Source organism: Ictidomys tridecemlineatus, chromosome 9 (assembly GCF_052094955.1).
Source record: "Ictidomys tridecemlineatus isolate mIctTri1 chromosome 9, mIctTri1.hap1, whole genome shotgun sequence".
NCBI classification, from domain to species: Eukaryota; Metazoa; Chordata; class Mammalia; order Rodentia; family Sciuridae; genus Ictidomys; species Ictidomys tridecemlineatus.
Window position 1 is genome coordinate 6064550 of NC_135485.1, and position 19873 is coordinate 6084422.

Here is a 19873-nt window from a genome sequence, read left to right on the forward strand (position 1 = left end):
GGACCCTCACAGCAAAGCAAGGAGCCCGATGGGCCTGTGGGGCCTGTGGTGCTGCCAACCAGAGCCAAAAGGAAGAGGTGGGTGAGGGGCTACTCCTGGGCAGGAGCTACATGGCTCAGCACAGGACAGCAGGTGCAGCCACACAGACATGGTTACTTCAGCCATTTAGCTGGCCAAAGGTAATGTTTTACATTTGTGAAAAGTAGAGATGGCAAGGTCTACATATCACTAGGATCACCGAGGATGGTGACACTAAGAGCAGTAAACAGTAGTTGTGACTGAGGTGCTAGGCCCACCCTCCTGGTCAGAATGACCCCAAGGTCAGCTTTTTCCTGACCAGCAGGAAACCAAATGGAGCAACAGGTCTAACAGGCCCCATGAGCCCCAATGGGGCTGTGAAGGCAGCCAGCAGCCAGGGGCAGTACGGGCTCAGACCAGTGAGGCCAGGCTGGAAACAGCAGATGGGCTCTAGGTGGGAAACGGCTCTTGGGGTGTGGGTGACTCCCTTGAGGGAGTCGGGGAGTCACCAACTGGCTGATCCCATGGTCCTTGGTCTCATACCCTTCCGTAAGCCAAAGCAGTGAGTGCAGGAACAGCTTGTGAGGCAGGGTGCAAGTTGCAGAGCTGGCGCTACAGCATGTTCCCACACGCCAGGCACTAGGCAAACCCCTTCTTGCTCGTGCCTGGACAGCTGTGAGGAAGCTCGTCAGCATCTTTACACACTGCGGCTTCCTGAGGGCCATAGCTGGCTGGGGCAAGAAGCTGACCTGCACCCAGCAGGCTGGCCCTGGAGCCTGGCCTGAGCAGGGCGAGAGATTGCTTTCCTCAAGGGTTTAAGGGTGTGTATGATCCTCAGTGGTGGGACTCAATCAGAGGCACCGCTCTCCTAGGACAGGGAGAGGAGGGCACCGGCTGCCTGTGAAGCCCTTAGGACTCAGTCTAACAAATGATAACTGCTCTGTGTGACTGGACTGTAGCTACTAAAGGTGATAAGAATTATGCTGTAAATGAACAGAAGCCAGAACTCAAAGCAAACGAAAATGACCAGGTTAATGTTTTACCCAGAGGAAGTCAGGTATTCTTTCATTGTTCTCCTGCCAGCTATGAGTCTAATCAAGAGACACCAAGGTACACCACCCTTATTGTTCCCTCTCACCCCTCAAACATGCAGGGTTGACTCCAACTCCATGGCCAAAATGTCCCCTCCTAGGTGGCTCCCTGACCTGTTTGCCACCCTTAGTGTCTTGGTCCCTGGGCTCCTAAAGCCTGGGGACACCTTGGTCACACTGTGGCCCAGAGGACACTTACTAAAGGTCTACAGATGGAATGACCACAGTGCAAACATGGCCCAGCTCACCAACATACCTCTGGCGATGCTGTCTGCCCACCACAGGCGACACACCCATGGACCGCAGCAAACTGGCCACGCCAGGAACCAGAGAGGCTCCCACCTCCCCAGCACTCACACAGCTCACGCAGTCCCTAAACTGCTCATACACAGGTTGGAGGGCAAAGGAGAAAGGAAAAGACTTTATTTACCGTGCCTCCAACAGCCACTGTGTCTCCAGCAGGGTGCACTGCCACGACTTCCGGCTCGTAGCCAGGACTGTCAATGCTGAAACACTTCTTCTGGTCCTTCAGCAGGACAATCTGCAGGAGGAGCGGAGCAGCGGTGAGGCAGTGCTCCTCATCCTGGTGGACCTGGGCTCTGAGCATAGCCCAGGGTCAGTACCAGCCTTTGACCCCAATCAAGTGGGGCAGTGACAAGCCCTGTCAGCCAGTATCTCAGTAATGTTGGCCATTACTGTCATCACTACATTACGACCAAATATGGGAACCAGTTTCCGGAAAGCTGTGGAGGTCTCTGAAGGACAGGGACAGAGGGAAAGCAGCAGGGACATGACTCTAAAGGGTGGGGTGATGGCATAGCATGTGGGGATTCAGGCTCTGGTTTCTCAAGACAGAAAACACAGCCAGAACCTGTCATGAACACATCGCCTGGTACAGCTGGGTGTCTACATGGCAGACAACAAAACAAACTCAGTGTCCAGTGTTTGCCCGAGCCCAGTAGGCCAGCAGCAGAGCTCTTATGGACCCAGAGGGGAGGGTGAGGTGGAGGGGCATCACAGTGGGGGCCTGAAGGCCTGGCACAGCCCAGCTGCTCTGCGGAGAGATGACACCCACCTCTGTGGGCCCTCTGGATTCTGCTGAAAGGGGCAAGAAGATGCCTGGGGTGGCCAAACTGCACTGGTCTCAGTCCTTAGAACACGGGATGTGCCAGCCCAGGTGTCCAGGGCTCTTCAAGTAGGCAGTAGCCTGATTCTCGCCCTGCCATCTACTGTTCATGAAGAATCCACAAATGGTCCAAGGGATGAGAGCCCAGCAGGGTCTAGACTGCATGCCCAGGAGGAACCAGGCACTAGGAACAGTAACCAAGCAGCATCTTGCTGTCAGCCAGAGGAGGGCCACCTGTCTCACCAGGAGCACTCAGACCTAGAGATAGCAGGGATCTGTTGTCTCATGTCACAAGGGAGAAACAGGGCAGAGAGAACTTATGACACATGCCCGAGAGGCCCACAGCCCTCAAGGGGTTGAGCTGGGACTCATGCCCAGAAATTAAGAATCCCTGCCCCTGGCTGCTACTCAGGACGGAGGTACCCAGCAGAGGTCCTACACATGCATGGAACCCTCCTCCTCCTGTCTGCCCTGAATTGTAACTTCCTAGACTGTTCCCAGACAGCATGGCCTTGGTGTGTTGACAGTTTTGGCTTGGTTCCATCATACTCCTTTTCCTAAGTGTGGCCCCTGCCTCCTCAGGGGCCTCTCTTCTGTGCTGGGGTGGCCAGCACTTCATGTACCCCTCTGCTGTCTACCTGCCACAGGAAGAAGCAGCCTTGCCTGATAGGTGTGGATGAGGGTACACATACCTGTCTGAACCTCCAGAGACTAGACTTGAACCTAGCTTTTCTGATCTAATGTCTCAGGCCATTTGCAGTGCTCCTGGTCACATGAGCTATAATGGGCCCCTGCAGAACTCCTCACCTGGACAGGAGTCGCAGATGCCCCTGAGAACCAGGTGAGTCATGGCAGGTAAGTAGAAGGTACACATGCACTTCCTTGGGCTCCTGAGACTTCTGGGAGCCTGTTCCCTGGACTGCTAGGATGCTGCAGAGAAGCTCACCAGCACTTCCTGAGCAGCAGCTGGCTGGGCCCCTACCTGCCCACCTCTGGTAACTCTCACCATGTAGCTCGGAGGCAGGGAGCAAGCACTCTGCTCTAGGTCCTGCGCAAAGAGAAGGCCACACCCACATCCTCCCCCACTGCCTAGAGGGGCTGGGGTTCTGATGCTGAGGCTTCTCCCCTGTGGAGAAGCAGTTCCCACCCCAGGCGTCCCATGCTCCTTCTGTGCCCAACTGGCTATTCAGGCTGTGTGATAATTACTTGGCAGGGAGTTCCTGTTATCTGGGACACACAGAAATTCATTCTCCCTGAAGCAATTGGGTTCACAGACCCGGGGAAGGCTGGGTGCATCCAGAATGGCAGCTTTCTTTAGCATGGATTGTCATTGGGTCTGTCACCACCTGACTTCCCTGTCCACACAGCAGGATGCCAGGCTGCTGACAAGATGATACGCACCATGAAACAAAATCCTGTTCAAGTGGGTCAGGTATGGATCATAATCAAGGGCACTGTGTTCCAGAAGTTCCAAAAGAGAAGTGAGTGGCCTCAGTGTGGGAAAGGGAAGCCAGGCTGTGCAGTCAGCCCATCAGCCTTGGTGTCACCCTGCCAGCATGAGGCCTGGTAATGTCATCAGACAGCTCTAAACTTTAGCTTCCTTTTGTGTTAAAGGAGCTCAAGATAGGAGTCTGACATGATGATATGTGAGTTTGTAATGCGCAGAGAGGGTGAGGCAAGTGCCTGAAGCTGCACAGCTCCAATGCAGCAGGGCTGGGATGTGAACACAAACATGACAGGACCATCTAGCCAAGCCCCTCACAGACCCAATTGGTTAATGGGCTGCAGTGTGGTCTGCTGTTTAGAGACAGATCCCAGCCCTGCCCTTTTACCTGCCTGACCACAGGTAGCAATGCATCCCTTATTTATAAATTGGAGGCAACGCTCTGCCTAACTGGTAGGACGGCAGGGAGCATGGCACAGTGCCAATGGGTGCTAGACAAAAGTGCTGGCCGCAGTTACTGGCACATGGGACACGAGTGGCATTTAGACACTAGACATCACAGTTGGAAGCTTCAACCCCCTATTCCACCACCTGCAGCCAGAATGAGCCAGATCCATACCTGCCCGATGCACACGACCACAGCATATCCCCCAGGGCCGACGGCTACGCACTTTGGTTGAACATCCAGTTTCACAACTCCTTGTCCACTGTGGAGAAAGGAAAGCATCACTTCCACATGCAAGCAGCTTGGCACAGGTGTTCAATATATGTGCACTGCAAAGCCACACACTTAGCCATGCAGGAGGAGATCCTGCTGTAATCTACACTGAAGGAGAAATTTGCTACATTATGGTGGTTTAAAAAAAAAAAAAAAAAAACAAACAGATACCTTACTCTATGGTAGTGGTGGCCAATTATGATGGGAGACTAGCTATGGTAAAGGAGGAGGGGAAAGGAAGTGAACAGTCTGTTCCTATTTACCTGTGATAGGACCCTGCCACCCTATCAATTCCACCAAAGCTCAGCTTCTGTCCCCAGGGCTGCAGATCAAACCCAAGTTTTTTGCTACAACAGAATTGAGCTCTGCTCCCTCCCAACGGTAATGGTAGGACCATTCTTGCCAGTAGCAGAACTTAAGATTTCATTACCTTTCATAGACATTACCTTCCTTTTGTCTTGGCTAATGCTAAAAAAAATCATCCCTGAGTAACTTACACATGCACCCACTTCTTGTAAACTGTAAACTGAGAACACTTCCATGCAGCTGGGCCAAATGTGGAGCCCCCTGGAAGGGCTCTGCAAGGTCCCCAGGCTGTGGCTAGCTTTTTGAGAGTCTTGGGTTCTCTTAGAGTGTGTGGCCATGGCCTGCCCATAGGAAGACCTTCACAAGGGACATGTTAGGAACAGGGTCACCACAGAGCAGCAGACATTGGATGCCTTGACAGGAGACATGACAGGGTCAGAGGCTGTCAGAGAGCCAGTAAGGCATGAGTATCAAGTGCACACACTTAAGGAGGCTGCAGTGCCTATGAGGCTCAGCTGCTCCCCAGGATCCTTGACCCCAGGTGAGACAGGTCCCAGGCAAAAAGCTGGGGTCTGCATAGGACAGCAGTACAGGGCAAGGGAGGGTCAATCCCAGGTGTGGGGACACGGGGTCAAGAGGCCCTGTCAAGTCTGAAAGTCTCTACGCCCCACATTAGGGACATGCAGCGCTCCCTCCACTGCCCCTTACCTGCACCTGGAACTTCTGGTCCCTTGATAACAGCTATTCTCTAAGCTCTAATGACTTGTCATTTGAAGACATCAGAGCAAAGCCAGGAGGACAGCATCTCTGAATCAGTGCTCGGGAACCCATCTCATGCTTGAGCAGGTATGTGCTCTGTGCCAAAGGCAGGTGCCCTGAGGGCCTCACCTGACTGACCTTTCCACTAGCCTGGGACTCCACCATCACCCATCTTTACTGATGAGAAAAGAGGTACAGGAGGCCCAGCAAGCTCCAGAAGAGCAGGTGTATGATCTGCTATTCACTCCCGGGACAGAGCCTACCCCTGGTCACTGTTTTAGGAGCTACATGTAGGTCACATGGACCCTGTAGCTCAGACCTGACAACAGAACAATGCTTAGAAGTGGAAAGAGCAAATAAAACATCACTGAGAAAAGCCACTGCTCCTAGAGTGGGCCCTTTGTGGGCAGCAGTGGCTCATTCTGGACCCCTCCAGCCCATCCCTGGCCCCACAGGCAGTTCTCACCTGTAGTCCCTCAGCATGAGGTTGGTATAGCGCACAGTGTCATCCATGCTGCAGCTGACGAGCTGCCCAGATTCGTCCACAGTCATCCTGGACACCTGATTCGTGTGGCCTTTTCCAGAAAAGGAGTCATTTTCCCCTGTCTCTGAATCCCAATAATGTGGGGCAGGGTTAAGGATGACCTCAGAAGGGTGGTGCCTGCCACAGCAATCCCTTACCCAGGAGGCCCAGAAAGAGCAGCAGCAAAGCAGTTGAGAGGACACAGGCACCCTCCCAGACGTTCAAGCCCAGCATTTCAGAAAGGAGTGCAGTGCTCTGACTGCAGGGCAGCAGGTTGTCCGACTCCATGGGCCGAGGTGGTAAGAGCCTGACTGCTCCAGAACATGAAATCCTATCTGTGACAGCACAGATCAAGCATCCCCAGCCCAGAAAGTGCCAAAGTCTGAAACTTTCTGTGTGGACATGATCCTGTAAATGAAAATCCCACTCATTCACATGATGGTACAGTCAAAATGCAGACATGTTAAAAATACTGTACATAAAGTTACCTTCAGGGTATAACAACTGCAATTTTGTGTTTAGACTTGAGTCCCCTGCAAACTTGTATATGCAAATATTTCCAAATTTGAAAATAATCCAGCCCCAAAATGTCTGAATAAGGGATGTCCACTAATGACTCATGGAAGTGCCCTCAGAGGTGGTTCACAAGAGACTAGACAGCTAGTGGACAGCTCAGATGGACACTGTCTGCTGGAACTCTGGGCAAGTAGGCCATCTCATTTGTTTTCTGATATACATAGTCAAGCCCATGGCCATCCCCAGTGAGGCTGGCTATGCAACATTGCTCACCAGGTGATGCTAGGTGACAGCCCTGGGGTGACACACCTTTCCACGGGCCAGTGTACGGTTTCTGAGCCTGAGGTGTCCAGGTGTAAGTTGTGGCTTAAGCAATGAGACTACTTTTACACTGACAAATAGGAATCTTATTTTCAATGAAGATCATGGTTCTTTGGAAGCTGACTGTGTGTTCAAGGTTGACACTGCTGGGGCGAGTCCAGCCAGGTGCAAGACATAGCTAAAGTCAGGAACTTTAAAGTCCTGACACTGGGACAAGAGAGCAGTGGCCAGGGCCTGCTGAGGTCCAACTGTGACCACAGGAGACTGGTCCTCGGGCCTTGTCTGCCACCAGCTGTGATGCTTTTCCTCCCATCCAGTGGGGCAGAGAGGGTCTTATCTGTTCCCTCTGTAGGCTGGAAGAACCTTCTTGGGTCTTACAGAAACCTCAAAGCCCTAAAGAGACAAGGTGGGCTTCTGAGGCGTGAAGAAAGGGGTGTGGAGCAGCCCACTCCAGGAGGGACAGTGGCATGCAGAACAAAGGCTATCTACACACAGGGTGGCCTGGCACTGTGGGAACATACATGGCAGGGGGCAGAAGGAAACGGTGACTACTGACTCAACGGAGTGTGCAGGCGCCTGGGCCCCATCTGCCCTGGAGTGGCTGCCCAGGGCTTCAGTGTGTCCTCCGAGGACAGAAAGCACAGTAGGAAGCCTTGGACAGGAGAGCTAGTGTGGGGGGCCCCACATGTCTCCAGGGAATGTCACTGAGGAGCCACATGGAACCTCCTTGGGACTTCTGGTCCCAGCTGTGTTGTTCACTGGCTGTGTGACTCTGAGGAAGAAATCTTATCTCTTTCAGCTTGTTTTTCCATTTTCAAGACTCCATCAAGGGGTTTCTAAGACCTTCTGAATTCTAAGACCCAATAACTCCACTGCCTGTGACAGGGACAAGGTTAGCACCAGCTGTCCTTCATAAGAAAAGAAGCTCATGTTCAGAGATGCCAAGCAGCACACTGAACTGCATAGCAAGAAGTGCCTGGCTGTGCAGTGGCTGCAGGGCTTCCCGAGTCCACAGCCTGAGACTAGAAGCCCTCAGTGCAGGCCACGCACCACAGAGGGCAGCGCTGCTCAAAGCTTGGTGCTGGCGCTATGCCACCTGGCGGGTCTGACCTCCAGCACCGTGGGAACAAGAAATCCTGCCAGAGGCTAGAGCCAGCTCCCCGAGTCAAAGGATATTAATGTGCCCATCGTGGCTCCCAGAGTAGATGTAGGACTTGCCGCCGTTTTTGTGCACCGTCAGACACTGGATTGACTTACTGTGGCCCTGTGGAGGAGAAGGCCAGGGCAGGGTGAGCTGAGGACTTGCCGCCCTGCCCTCTGCAACTTAACTTGTCAGTCACTCTTCTGGTGAGAGGGAGGAAACAGATCCCTCAACATGTGCAGGTAAGGATGAGAGGGAGGAAACAGGTCCCTCAACATGTGCAGGTAAGGATGCAGAGACACTAGTCGCCACAATGCCCATATACATGTCTCACAAACTGCAGCTGGTCTCCCCATGGTTGATCAATCATCTGACAAACCCATGCCATTTTGTGCCTCCTCCCAGGCACTGGCTCCAAGGACATGGTCCCATAACAACAGCACTTGAGCCTTTCACTGTCGACATACATGCCTTTGCCCAGCCACTTTCAAGCCACCTATAGGAGGAAATGCTGCTCCTGCCTATCACAGGTGAGAATCCTATCTGGATTCCACCTTGCACTGGATGAGGTGGACATGAGGGTAATTAGTGCTCACACAGCAGGCTTGCCACTCTGGCTTCAGGCTCTGCCTGGTGAGGTTCTCTCCCAAATGCCCACTCCCAACCAAAGTTGTCCAAAGACCTGACACCCCTACCTGAACCTCCTTGACTGCTAGGGACTAGGGTGCATGAGTTTGTGTGTGTGTGTGTGTGTGTGTGTGTGTGTGTGTGTGTGTGTGTGTGAGAGAGAGAGAGAGAGAGAGAGAGAGAGAGAGAGAGAGAGAGAGTGAGTGTGTGTGTGTGTGTGTGTGTATGTATAGAGGATTCGTCTAAACCAGACATGTGCTTCCAGAGGTGGCATTTAACCTCTCCTATAACTGCTTCTGGAACAGAAATCCTGGCCGATGTGTGGTCTAATCAACCTCTCCCCGGCCCCAGTGTCTCTCTGTCTTTATCAAGTTCAAGTGCCAGCTGGCACAGTGCATGCTCAGGGCTTTTTCCCAGGAAATTTCCAAGCATTTTGTGGGGTTCCACTTGCTACCACAATATGGCATTTACCCTCAGAGAAAGGTACACACAGTTCTTGGCAGGATGGAGAACCAGTGAGTCATTTCCATCTTTCTGGTGGAAACATGGGGGTGAACTCAATTATGTGTCCCAGTAAGGAGCATTATGAGCCAGAGGATCTCTTCTCAACAGCATCTGGCCCATCCTGCTACTTAAAGTGTGGTCAAACCAGTGGGGCCCTTGCTGGGAATCTAAGCCTGCCTGACCAGATGACAGAACCTATGCTCAGCAAGACCCTGGGGACCTGCATGCCCACTTGCTGCCTTGTGAAGGAGGCAAGCTCTCAACCTATAGCTATGCTGTCACTGGTGTCCCTTCCATGACCAGAGTATTAAAAAAGCTGGCTCTTATGTTAAGCAAAATAAAGACACTCAGAAAGTCAAAGGCCATACATTTTCTCTCATGTGGAAGCTAGAGAAATTGCATGTGCAATTTCTTGTCATTGTTCTTGGGGGGCCCAGCAGAGCAGTGTCGGTCTTTGGTAAGCCTGCTTAGCTTCTCAGGCATGACCTCCCTGCCTCTAGGCTATGCACCCCTACCCTTCCATACTCGTCACCCCAAGGAATCTGGGATCTGATGCACAGAAGGACTTCTGATTCCCTGTCTTCAGGACAGCACTGGGCTTCCCCACCCAAGGAGTCACTTGCACGGAGGCCCCTTCCTGTAAGGAAGTTCACCTATAAAGTGGAGATGATGACCTTGCAGAGCTCGGGCCCTCTGAGGCACTGTTACCTAGTTCAGAGCAGCTAGGCCACAGGGCACGAGGGAAGTGCTAGGGTTTCCACCCAGAGCAAGTAACCACAGGAGAAAGCTCAGCTGTCAGGATGGGGTTCCTGGCATAGGATCTGGTTGTGGGCTCACCCAAGTGGACTACCAGAGTCAGGGAGGGTGACCTGAGCTACCAGCAGATGCAGGGACATGAGAGGTCAAAGTGGCAGGGGCAGGTGGAGGGAGAAGGCAGGCCCCACATGGCCTATGGAGCATAGGAGCCTGCAGCACCTGGCACGGTTGAGTCCTCCCATGAAGGGTTCAGAAGCCATCACCAAATTCTCCCCAGGCTTTCTCCCTTGGACTTTACGCCTCCATGTTCATGTGCTACTGCTCCCTGATACTGAGGGCCATATCCAAATCATGCACACTGTCTGCCCAGTCTCCAGGTCCTTGCTGTCCACTTCATCCTCACACTGCACTACCACCTACACTGGTCTTGCCTTGCAGTCACTAGGCATAGCCTGGGCTCTCCTAATCAGGGGAAGACAAGTCCCTTAGGAAGTAATGACTCCCAGGAGTAGAGGGCAATCATCACTGACCCTGAAACCCTCAGGCCCAACTGTCCAGCTTTCACAGTAGCTCAAGCCGACTTGGCATCTGGTCTCCCACCTCTGTTAAACATGTCCCAGAAAAGCAACCAGTATCCAGGCCTTCTGCCAAAACCTCGAGGGTGAAGAGGTCTGGGGGCATCGCTGTAGTTTCCATGAGGCCTTAGTTCCCCCTCTTCCTAGCCACCCAGGTGCTTTTCCTACCTGTTCCAAAGGGGAACCATAGCCTGGAGTAAGCCTCACCTTGATGACCCGCAGGGGTTTGCTGGGGTTGTTCTTGTCTAGGTAATTGATGTACCCAGACAACGAGATGCTGAGCAGGTGGTCCTTCTGCCACAGGCAGCCCAGCTGCTGGTCCAGAACACTGGAGCCCATGGGAAACGTGCTGACAACAGAGTTCACGCCGACATCCCAAATCTTAGAGGTTTTGTCTCCAGAGGCAGAAAGCAAATGGGTGCTATCAGGGCTCCAACTAATCTACTCAAAAAAAATAAGGAATCAAATGTCAGAGAATTTCTGAGTGAGAAAAGCCAAGGCGGGGAGGTGATGGGACTGCTCAGTCCCAGGCCCCACTCTAGCCACTGGCAGCCGCTGCCACCTCCCTGTAACCACACAGCTCCACTTTATCACCTTTACCCCTCTTTTCAAAGTTTTAACTTCAAAATGAACAGCAGTGGCTGGGAACACAGACTCAGCCAAATTACATTCACCGTGCCAGGAATCAGACCATACTCACAGCATAAATTCCTCCCTCGTGGGCCTTGCCTTCTCCGAGCGCACACACTTTCTCTCCCGTTTTCCCATCATAAATGTATATCTTCCAAGAAACAAAAACGTGTGGATCAAGCAACCAATGTGTGAATGCCCTTGGGAAATTAGCACCTATTTCTCCAGGGGCTGTGACTTTACAGACTGAGCCTCCCATGCTCTTTACAAGGACACCCTGTGATTATGCCTTGGGAGGTGGGAGAGTGGAGGGCGCTTGGAGGCCTGCCTGTCCACTGCCCGCCCCTGACCCTTACCTGGCCATCAGCACTGGCTGTGGCAAATCTGTTTCCATCAGGAGAGAATCGCACACAGTTGACAAAGCGGCTGTGGTCCTGTGGGAAGAGGACAGTTACCAGCAGACCAACTTCAGAAGCATTCTCTATGACATGCACAGCTTCCTCCCACGCTAGCTAGGCATGGGAATCTCAAATGCCAGCGCTCAGAAAAAATCCAGGCAGTGGCCCCCAGTGCTCAATTCAGCCTCCTCGGCTTTGCTGCCCCATGGCTCTGCCTGGAAGGCTGTCCTTCAGCTAGGTCTCCTCTCCCAGTCATGCACACCCTGACCTGTTCTCTTCTGGGCTCTCAAGAGACTGCCCCAACCCTCAGGTTTCACTGCAGCCAGGACCATGAGGCCCTGTCCTGAGGCTCCAGAGCCCAGAAGACAATAGGTGTTAGGGGGCATATGTAGAAGATGACTTCTAAAAGAAACATGGTTAGGCTTTCTTTAGGAACAAGAGTCTGAGGAGAAGTGCTCTGAGTATGGCAAGGTGGGGGATTCTCACAAGGTGCTGCAGCTTAGGCAGGCCCAGGGCTCCACCCCACTGCTAAGATGTGACAGCAACCACCGCCCTGGTTACAGTGCTCGAAATCCCCTCCTTGAGTTTAAACTCTGTAGCATGTTTTAATTTTTAGTTCCTTTTGATTTTTCATGCTATTTCCTAGACAAACCTTTCCTGCTTAAGTGTTTTCTAGCATTTGGAGGTAAGATGAGTTGGAGGACAGGTGTAGTGGACCTGCCTGTAATCCCAGCTGAAGTGGGAGGCAGAAGAATCCTAAGTTTGAGGCCAGTCTCAAAAAAGACTGGTTATATTAGCTCAGTGGTAAAGTACCTCTGGGTTCAACAACTGGTACAAAGAAAAAAAAGCAACTGAGTTGAAGAAAAGCAGTTTACCAATAGGCACAACCCACCAAACTGCATTTAACTCAAAACTAACTTTCCAAATTCCATCTCAGGCCAGCAGAACTGCTTTTGCCTCTGCCACCCTGGCAACCTGTTTACTTTACCACCAACAGGGGCAATGGTGAGCCTCGGGCAAGCTTTTTGCAGAACACCAGGCCCAGAAAGGCTGGGTAACTTGAGGAGTGCCTGCCGTGGGAATCTGGCCTCCAGTTTCTTGTTGGGAGTTTTGTTCCAACTGCACCGGCCTTGGGCCCTGGCAGGTGCTGGGCAGGCCCGGGCATGCTCTGGCTGGGAGCCAACCCAGAGGTCAGATCCTTAACTCCTGAGACCAACTGCAACCACCCTGCCATCCATTTCCCAGCTGTGTGAGCCCGCTGCACACTGAGTGCAATGTCCCTCTGTCCACACTCAGCAACAGCACTCACACCACAATTCCCTCAGGGGCGCAGGGGCCAGCTGAGATGCAAAATCTGTGGAAGGAAGACTTCTGAGATAGAACCTGCCAGACTGTGCCAGTGCACAGAAATCTTTTGGCCTCCCACTCCTAATCAATTCTCTAATCTTTGGACAACCCATCCTCGATTTTTTTTTGGTACTGGGGATTGAACCCAGAGGTGCTTAATTACTGAGCCATATTCCCAGCCCTTTTTTATATTTTATTTTGAGCCAGGGTCTCTCACTGAGTTGCTTAGGGCCTTGCTAAGTTGCTGAGGCTGGCTTTGAACTGAGGCTGATCCTCCTGCCTCAGCCTCCCAAGCCACTAGGATTACAGGCATGTGTCACCATGCCCAGCCCATCCTTGATCTCTTAATGATCCATCCTTTTCACCCAGATATTCTAAACTCCAAGGAGAGGCCTCTGTAAGGTCCCTGCTCTCTTTAGTCCCATGGTAAATGGCATGTATTATGTGAATTACAGATTACAGGTTAATTGGTGAATTAACCTGTAATCTGTGTTAAATAACTTGCAGAATAGTGGTATTTGGCTAAAAAGAAAATGACGATACTGACCCCAGGAAAAAAAACATTTTTATGTTTTGGGAAGAAAGCAAAGGCAGAGAGCACGCAGTGAGGAAGACCCTGACTGGCAAGTGGGGTGTTCTGCCCGATGACTCACTCACAGTACCCTCCTCTTCCCTTATAAAAGCTCTTTATACCCTAAAGCCCCCAAGATAGAGATTTCAGATGAAAGGCCTCCTCCATCTTCTGATTCCTTCTACCAACTTCTGTCTCTTAAGTTAATATGTGATCCAGTAATAGGATGGGTCAGCATGCATATCCCTGCCTTGCAGATGAAGTCCAACCAGAGTAAAGATGTGACCACAGACAGACCAGACGGCTCTTCCCAGCTCTGCCTCCTCAGGGAGCTTGGCCTGGCCTCTGTGCTAGCTTGTTGCACTCCCCCAGTGTTTCCTGGATAGTGAAGGGGACAGAAGAGATGTGCTGTCAGCTCACCCCAGGTTCCTCTGCCTGCAGAAGCAGCAGGGTGTTCCAGAACTGGGAGGCCAAAAGCACTCATCCCAATGGAACAGAGCTGGGACTGAATGTGGTTCAGAGGGAGGCAGACTCCATCGGTAGGAAATGTACCATGAATTAAAAGAATATTTAGCCAATTCCAAACCGTAATGAACTCCCATTTTCACAGGTTCCCTGAGACCACACACAGATACTCCTGGGAATCACCCCCAGATGCCCAGGCCCTAGAACCCCACAGCTGTCTGTGGTTCAGCCCGAGTGTTCACTCTGAAGGCCTCTAGTAGGGCCAGTGTTGTGTGTCTTGGGGACCACACAGTTTTAAGAGAGGGGCCCAATGAAGGCTATACATAGTAGATGCCCTTTGAGTGCCAGGGCCACATGCACCCAGGGCCCTCTGCTTTAGAGCCCCAGTTCCGTCAGGGATTCCTGCAACTCAGCCAAGCACCAAGAGTCCAAATGTCAGAAGACTGATATCTGCTCCTGAAATAGCCCCTTCACAGGCAGGGAGCAGAGAATAGCCCATTAACCAAGGAAAGTAAGGGCTAAAAATAGCGCTTCCCACAGGGAGAACAGTGCAGACAGGGAGTGTTTGGGGGACTGTCATGGCCAGTCTGAAGGCTGGGTGACTTCACGGGCTGCCTGACCTGGCCGCCTCCTGAGCTGGACTCCTAGCCTGTGCCAGTCAACCAGAGGGCTCACAGAGCAATCTCACAGGTCAAGCCTTAGATATAGAGGCTACTGCACCTGCCCACTCCCTCATGGCCAAGACTCATGGATCCCTGGTGCAGGCTGTGTCAGTAAGTCCCCCAAGAACCCTCCCTTCCCTCCTACCTCCCTCACTGTACCTCCACCCCCATCATCTCCCTCTCATCACAGGAAATCAAAGCTTGAAGCAATTTGATAACTTATTAATAACCACCCAAGTCCACACCACGGGCAGGGACAGGGTGACCCTGGGCTCTAGATGGCCTGGCTCCAAAGTGTACATGCTAACTACCTGGTCAGGTCAGGTGTCCTTTCTGGGAACTCTCAATTCCCATCAGCTTAGGCTGTCACTGTATATAAGAACATCCACCCCTACCTCTACATGACCTATGTCTCCCCCAGATCCTCCCAACCAAGCCCAGCGCATGCCTCCACAGTCCCAGGGCTGTCAGCGCTCCAACAACAGGTTTCCCCTTGAACATAAACGAAGGTTTCCTTCCTTCTGCCCAATTTCCCCTCTATACATGGCTTCTTCTTCAGTCGCCAGCTGTCTTCCCTGTAAAGTATCCAGAGGGCAGGACTATGCCCTTCAACTGCCTCAGCGTGGGCTAAGAAGCCCAAAGGAGTACCCTGCCCCTTGCTGCCTACAGTTCCCCGTCACATGGGACAGGAAGCCCTGTTACAACTTTTCTCTGGGGATCAAGGACCCGTTGAATGGACAACAGATTCACTCTGTCCCGGGGCCACTCTCTGCTGTCAGCAGGATCCTAGAGCTATGGGGGCCCAGAGGCTTGCTCAGAGCAGGCAGCCAGAAGCACTTAAGAATGGAAATGTCTGCTTTCTGTCCTGCCATGAGGAAGGACAGAGAAAAAAAACAAAAATAATAATCAAGAGCCTGACATGTTTAGAGCTCAGGCTGCCTGGTCTAGAAGACAGCAGCTGCATCAGGAGCCACAACAGGTTCTGGCCTAGTTCATTCTCTTCCTCTCCTGGAGGTGGGAAAGTCCAGTTCAGAGTCTGCTGTGAGGGGTGAGTGCCATCCCAGGATGAGGGACAGAGTGCTACCAGCCTGGAAGACCAGGCTCCTCAGTGCACATCTGCTCCCCTTGGAATTGGCAGGGAGCTCCCAGTTCCAGGTGACACGGTCACTGCTACTCCAAGCAATCTACAGGATCAGAGACTTTACCATTCACCATCAACCCTGGGAGCCAGGATGCGAATGCAGCTGTGGAAGCTGTGGTCACCCCAGGGCAGTGAAATGCTCACTTTTCAGGAGGAAGCAGAGGGCAAGTGAGAGCCTGGTGGGTCTTGATTGCAAGTGCAAACATACACTTGTCCCTCAACATGAAAAAATCCCCATGGGGGGAGCAAGGGAGACCAGCCCCTTCTCCTTAGGCCACAGCCAGGTCCTCCATCCACAGAGTGAGAGTGCTGGAGAGGGAGCCCACTGGGCCCAAACCTCATCCCCTTCTCAGACCCAGTCTCTCCTGTGATCCTGGAGTGGGGGAACCACATGTTGCATCTAAAATGTGAGCAGGAAAGAACAAGGTGATGTGGACCAGCTACAGGAGAAAATAGGACAAGGCATATGGGGTCCACTCCAGGAAAAGGGTTTTACCACCACCCCCATCTTCAAATGCAGACAAAGCTGGGCCGTGATCCCAGGTCTGGAGGATGCAGGGGCATCTATCTAAGGTGAGCCAGGACTCTAATTCAGAGGAGCCAGCAGTCTACACTCACCTTGGGCAAACAGCTCTTGAACAGAAGGCAGTATGACCCCCAAACTTAGGCCAACCAGAAGGAGTGGCCCAACATGACCTCTGTAGAGAAGGTTCCTCCTGCTCTCCTCTGAGCTATGCTTTCACTGCCACTGCAGCACAGCGTCCCACAGCATACTAGGGACTGAAATTCCAGACAACTCACTCCTCAAGGCTTGAACTGACCCTTGTACCCTTTCCCAGCCACATGCAATGGATCCCTTCCTGATCAGGTGCCTGGGAAACTTCCTATGGCGTTGTCAGCAATCTCTGCACTCCAGGCCCCCAGCTGCCCAGTCTCTCACCTCCACCAGCTGTGGGGCAGGGAGGGCTGTGTGGGAATGGATGGACGGCACATGACAGCACTGCCTGTGGGCTGCTCACTCTCAGCAGAAGGTTCCAGTAGGCAGTGGCCACTCAGTCTGCAGAGCTGGGGATGAAGTGGGGGCAGTCCTGAGGTTAGGAACTAAAGAGCTGGGGACAAGAGACTGCTCCTGTTTGGACTTCACTGTAAGAGGAGCTTAATGTCCTCTCTGGCGGGGGGAGGGGGGGGAACTTCACACATTTTAATTTTTAAAAGCCTTTTATGAAAGAAAGGTGCAGTTTTATAGAAGAAAGGCTCAATTCACTCTTTAGAACTTCCATGTCACAAGCTTTGGAGAACACTGGAAAACCCACACATCAGCAGCAGCCCAGTAGGTGCTCAACCCATCAAGCCTCCCACAAACACCCTTACTGCCTCACATACATCAATTCGATCCCTTCCTTAACCTATCTGTCTGCACACTTGCCCTTTAGTTTTGGGGGATAAGTGGGCTTTCTGACCTCACCCTCACTCCCCATTAAGAGGAATGGGGCAGGAATGAGTAGAGGACAAGCAGCCCACCACCAAGCCCCCACAACTGCAGCTTTACCCCTGCGCCTGTGCAGACGTGGACCTAGGTCACATACACGCCAACAATTACACCTGGATTTCAAAAACATCAACACCTACCAGGCATTTTGGGCAGGTGTGGGGTCCCAGAGCATATTCCCTGTCCCTTCCACCTGAGCCCAGAAGAATACCATTAGACAAAGTCTAAACCACCACTGGTGAACACATGGACATTCATAGGTCTCGAGTCTTCCCACAGTGTGGGCTGAAGGGGAGGGTCACCATCACCTGGGGAGCCCAGAGACACCTAGTCTGAAGGTCACAGCCAGCCTCTCAGTGTCTCCAATCCTTGGTGCACAGCCCTATCCCACTGCTCTGAGGTCCTCAGACAGGACCTGTGGGCTTGGGCTCCAGGAAGGACTTTCTAAGCAGTAGTACCCATCCTGGGGACAGTGCCAGTTGACAAACTCTTCCTGACATACCTGGACTGGTGCTGTGGGTAAATACTGTGTGCTGAGGTTAGAAAGGAAGAGAGAAGACTCTAGCCCAGCCCCCAAACACACACAAAGGACACAGGGTGGAGGGTACAGGCTCAGCCACTCTGGGACCCTGGTTCCATTATGTATCCTTTGGTTGCTCTGGCAAAGGAAAGGAGCCCTTGCAGGGTAGGACAAGAAGCCCCACCCACAAACAGCCAGACCAGATCAAAGCCAAACAAAACTTAGTGGGGGACCTGGGAAGTGGGACAGACTCTGGCTGGCACAGAACCCCTTACTCTCTTCCTTCCACCCTTGGATTTAGGTCTGGGTGTTTGGCTGGCTCAGCATCACTCACCCTATAATTCACAGGACCACTACCCCACTTAAGAAACATTGACCTTGAGCTGCAGTCTTCAACAAAGTTCCCAAAATAGCTACGTCTCTACTACCTACCAATTAGACAGTAGCCACAGGAGATAGGATCTGAGAACTAGAGGGTGTTCAGAAGGAACCCAGGAGCCACATACTTGGCTAGACACAGAGGCCTCACTTGGTTTCCCAAACAGACTGCCAGCCACCCCAAACCTGATCAGGCTGAGGCTCCAGGATCAAAACGAGGCTAGTTTCACTACAAATGAAAAATCCTTGGACAGCCCATCTGTACCAGAAACCAGCATGTCTCAGGAAATTCTGCCCACTGCAAGTCTTGCCCTTGCCCTTTCCTGTGACACTACTGCTAGTTATCATTCATTACGTCAGGTCATTAAATGAACAGTTCTTAGGGAACCACATTAAGGACATTATCTTGTTACATTGCTCCTGAGGCATGGACACTGGAACCACTGAGGTTCCTCAAAGACGATGAGTCCCAAGACCCCTCAGCCTGATCCCTTCGAGGGACAAATAGCCTGACAACATGCTCATTCTTGTAGTTAAAGATGGCTGCATCCTTGACTCTCTATCACCAGCACTAGCACCGGCTACCTTTTCCATGGTGTGTGCACAAGACTTGCCAGGAAAGGTATAGGACTGCAGGGTCACACCAAGCCCAGCTGCTGTACCCTCTCCTACTGGGTGTTCGACTCCTACTCTTGGCCTCTAGGCAGCTATTCATAGTTCAAATTCATGACTACTGTCCTCATATGTCTATGGCCATGCTCCTGTCTCACAATGGAAAGCATGAGGCTAAGCAAGGCCTGCTGGGACACGTGCAGAGTGGGGACCCTGAGATCCACCATTTATACACAAGACTGCCACATTCTACCAGCGTGCTTGGGGCATGTTCTTTTCAGAGACTTCTGTTTCTTCTAATCATCTGCCACTCTGTAGGCATGTCTCTGATCTCATCGGCCCTAAAGGGGAGGCACCAGAAAGACCAATCTAGATGTCCTGGAATTCATTTCCTCTGTGCCTCGGCAAGTCTGAGGTTGACACAGACAAACAGCAGGCTGCCAGTGCCCTGGGCCCCCTTTTCTGACAGAGTTCTCCAGCTCAGGACACTCATCTGGTTACAGGCTCAGGACACCCCAGCCCTCACCTCAGATACATGTACACCATCCAGAAATGAGGCCCCTCCCTGCTGGAACCTCAGTGCCAACCTAGGACAAGGTGAAAGTTGGGCTCTCTACCTTTGCATAATGCTTCCCGTGCTGAACTCCACTTTCTGCCTGACATCACGGCGGCAACATGCATACTCTGACCTCCCAAATCAGCATCTAAACAGGTTTGAATTCTACCAGGCTTCCATAAAGCTCACCCAAAAGCCCTGAGGAGTCCACTTACACCAATTGTAAACTTGAACTTGAACGGGGGTCCCTCAAAGAATGCAGCACAGTTGTCATCACTCCCTGTCACCAGCCTGTATGGCCTGCTCTGCTTGATGTCCACGCTGTTGATAACTTTGTTGTGTCCTGTGATCTCACCCACGGAAGAGCCACTGTCCCACAGGAAGACTGCGCCAAACCTTTATTCAACAAGAGGAGTCAAGAAGAAAAAAAATCAATCCTGGAAGGAGGAGGAGAAATGCAATAGCTGAGCTGTCTGTGCACTAAGGCTGGAGGTGGACGTTGGTACTCTAGCTTGGGCTGCTAACAGGATATGTCTGACAGGCTGTGACTCTGGCTGCACAGATATCTATCAAAAGAATCCAAGAATAAGCAGGAACAACTCTAATGCCTTTGGGAAGAGACTAGGTATCCATGGCCCAGTGCCAGTGCCTCCTATATGGAAGGCACCCACTCCAGGAA

General features: G+C 52.2%; 1 protein-coding gene and 1 long non-coding RNA gene across 5 annotated transcripts in view; both read right to left on the bottom strand.

Moving 5' to 3' along the window:
- Wdr1 (WD repeat domain 1) overlaps nucleotides 1-19873 on the bottom strand; it is a 40563-nt gene that overhangs the window by 4881 nt on the left and 15809 nt on the right. Inside the window, exons 5-12 of one of the 4 annotated variants that reach the window (XM_078021038.1) lie at nucleotides 19410-19590; nucleotides 11412-11489; nucleotides 11126-11206; nucleotides 10633-10866; nucleotides 7997-8086; nucleotides 5929-6083; nucleotides 4299-4386; nucleotides 1540-1650 (exon numbers count right to left, since the gene is read on the bottom strand). In XM_078021038.1, the coding sequence (XP_077877164.1) occupies nucleotides 1540-1650; nucleotides 4299-4386; nucleotides 5929-6083; nucleotides 7997-8086; nucleotides 10633-10866; nucleotides 11126-11206; nucleotides 11412-11489; nucleotides 19410-19590 (1018 nt within the window). The remainder of the gene's footprint in view (nucleotides 1-1539; nucleotides 1651-4298; nucleotides 4387-5928; nucleotides 6084-7996; nucleotides 8087-10632; nucleotides 10867-11125; nucleotides 11207-11411; nucleotides 11490-19409; nucleotides 19591-19873) is intronic. The other 3 variants (XM_078021036.1, XM_078021037.1, XM_078021039.1) reach the window with 3 other exon arrangements.
- LOC144366611 (uncharacterized) lies at nucleotides 12074-19403 on the bottom strand. The gene is made up of 2 exons (XR_013425689.1): nucleotides 16258-19403; nucleotides 12074-13749 (listed from the first exon to the last, which is right to left on the bottom strand). It is a non-coding gene; the product is annotated as an uncharacterized LOC144366611 (long non-coding RNA).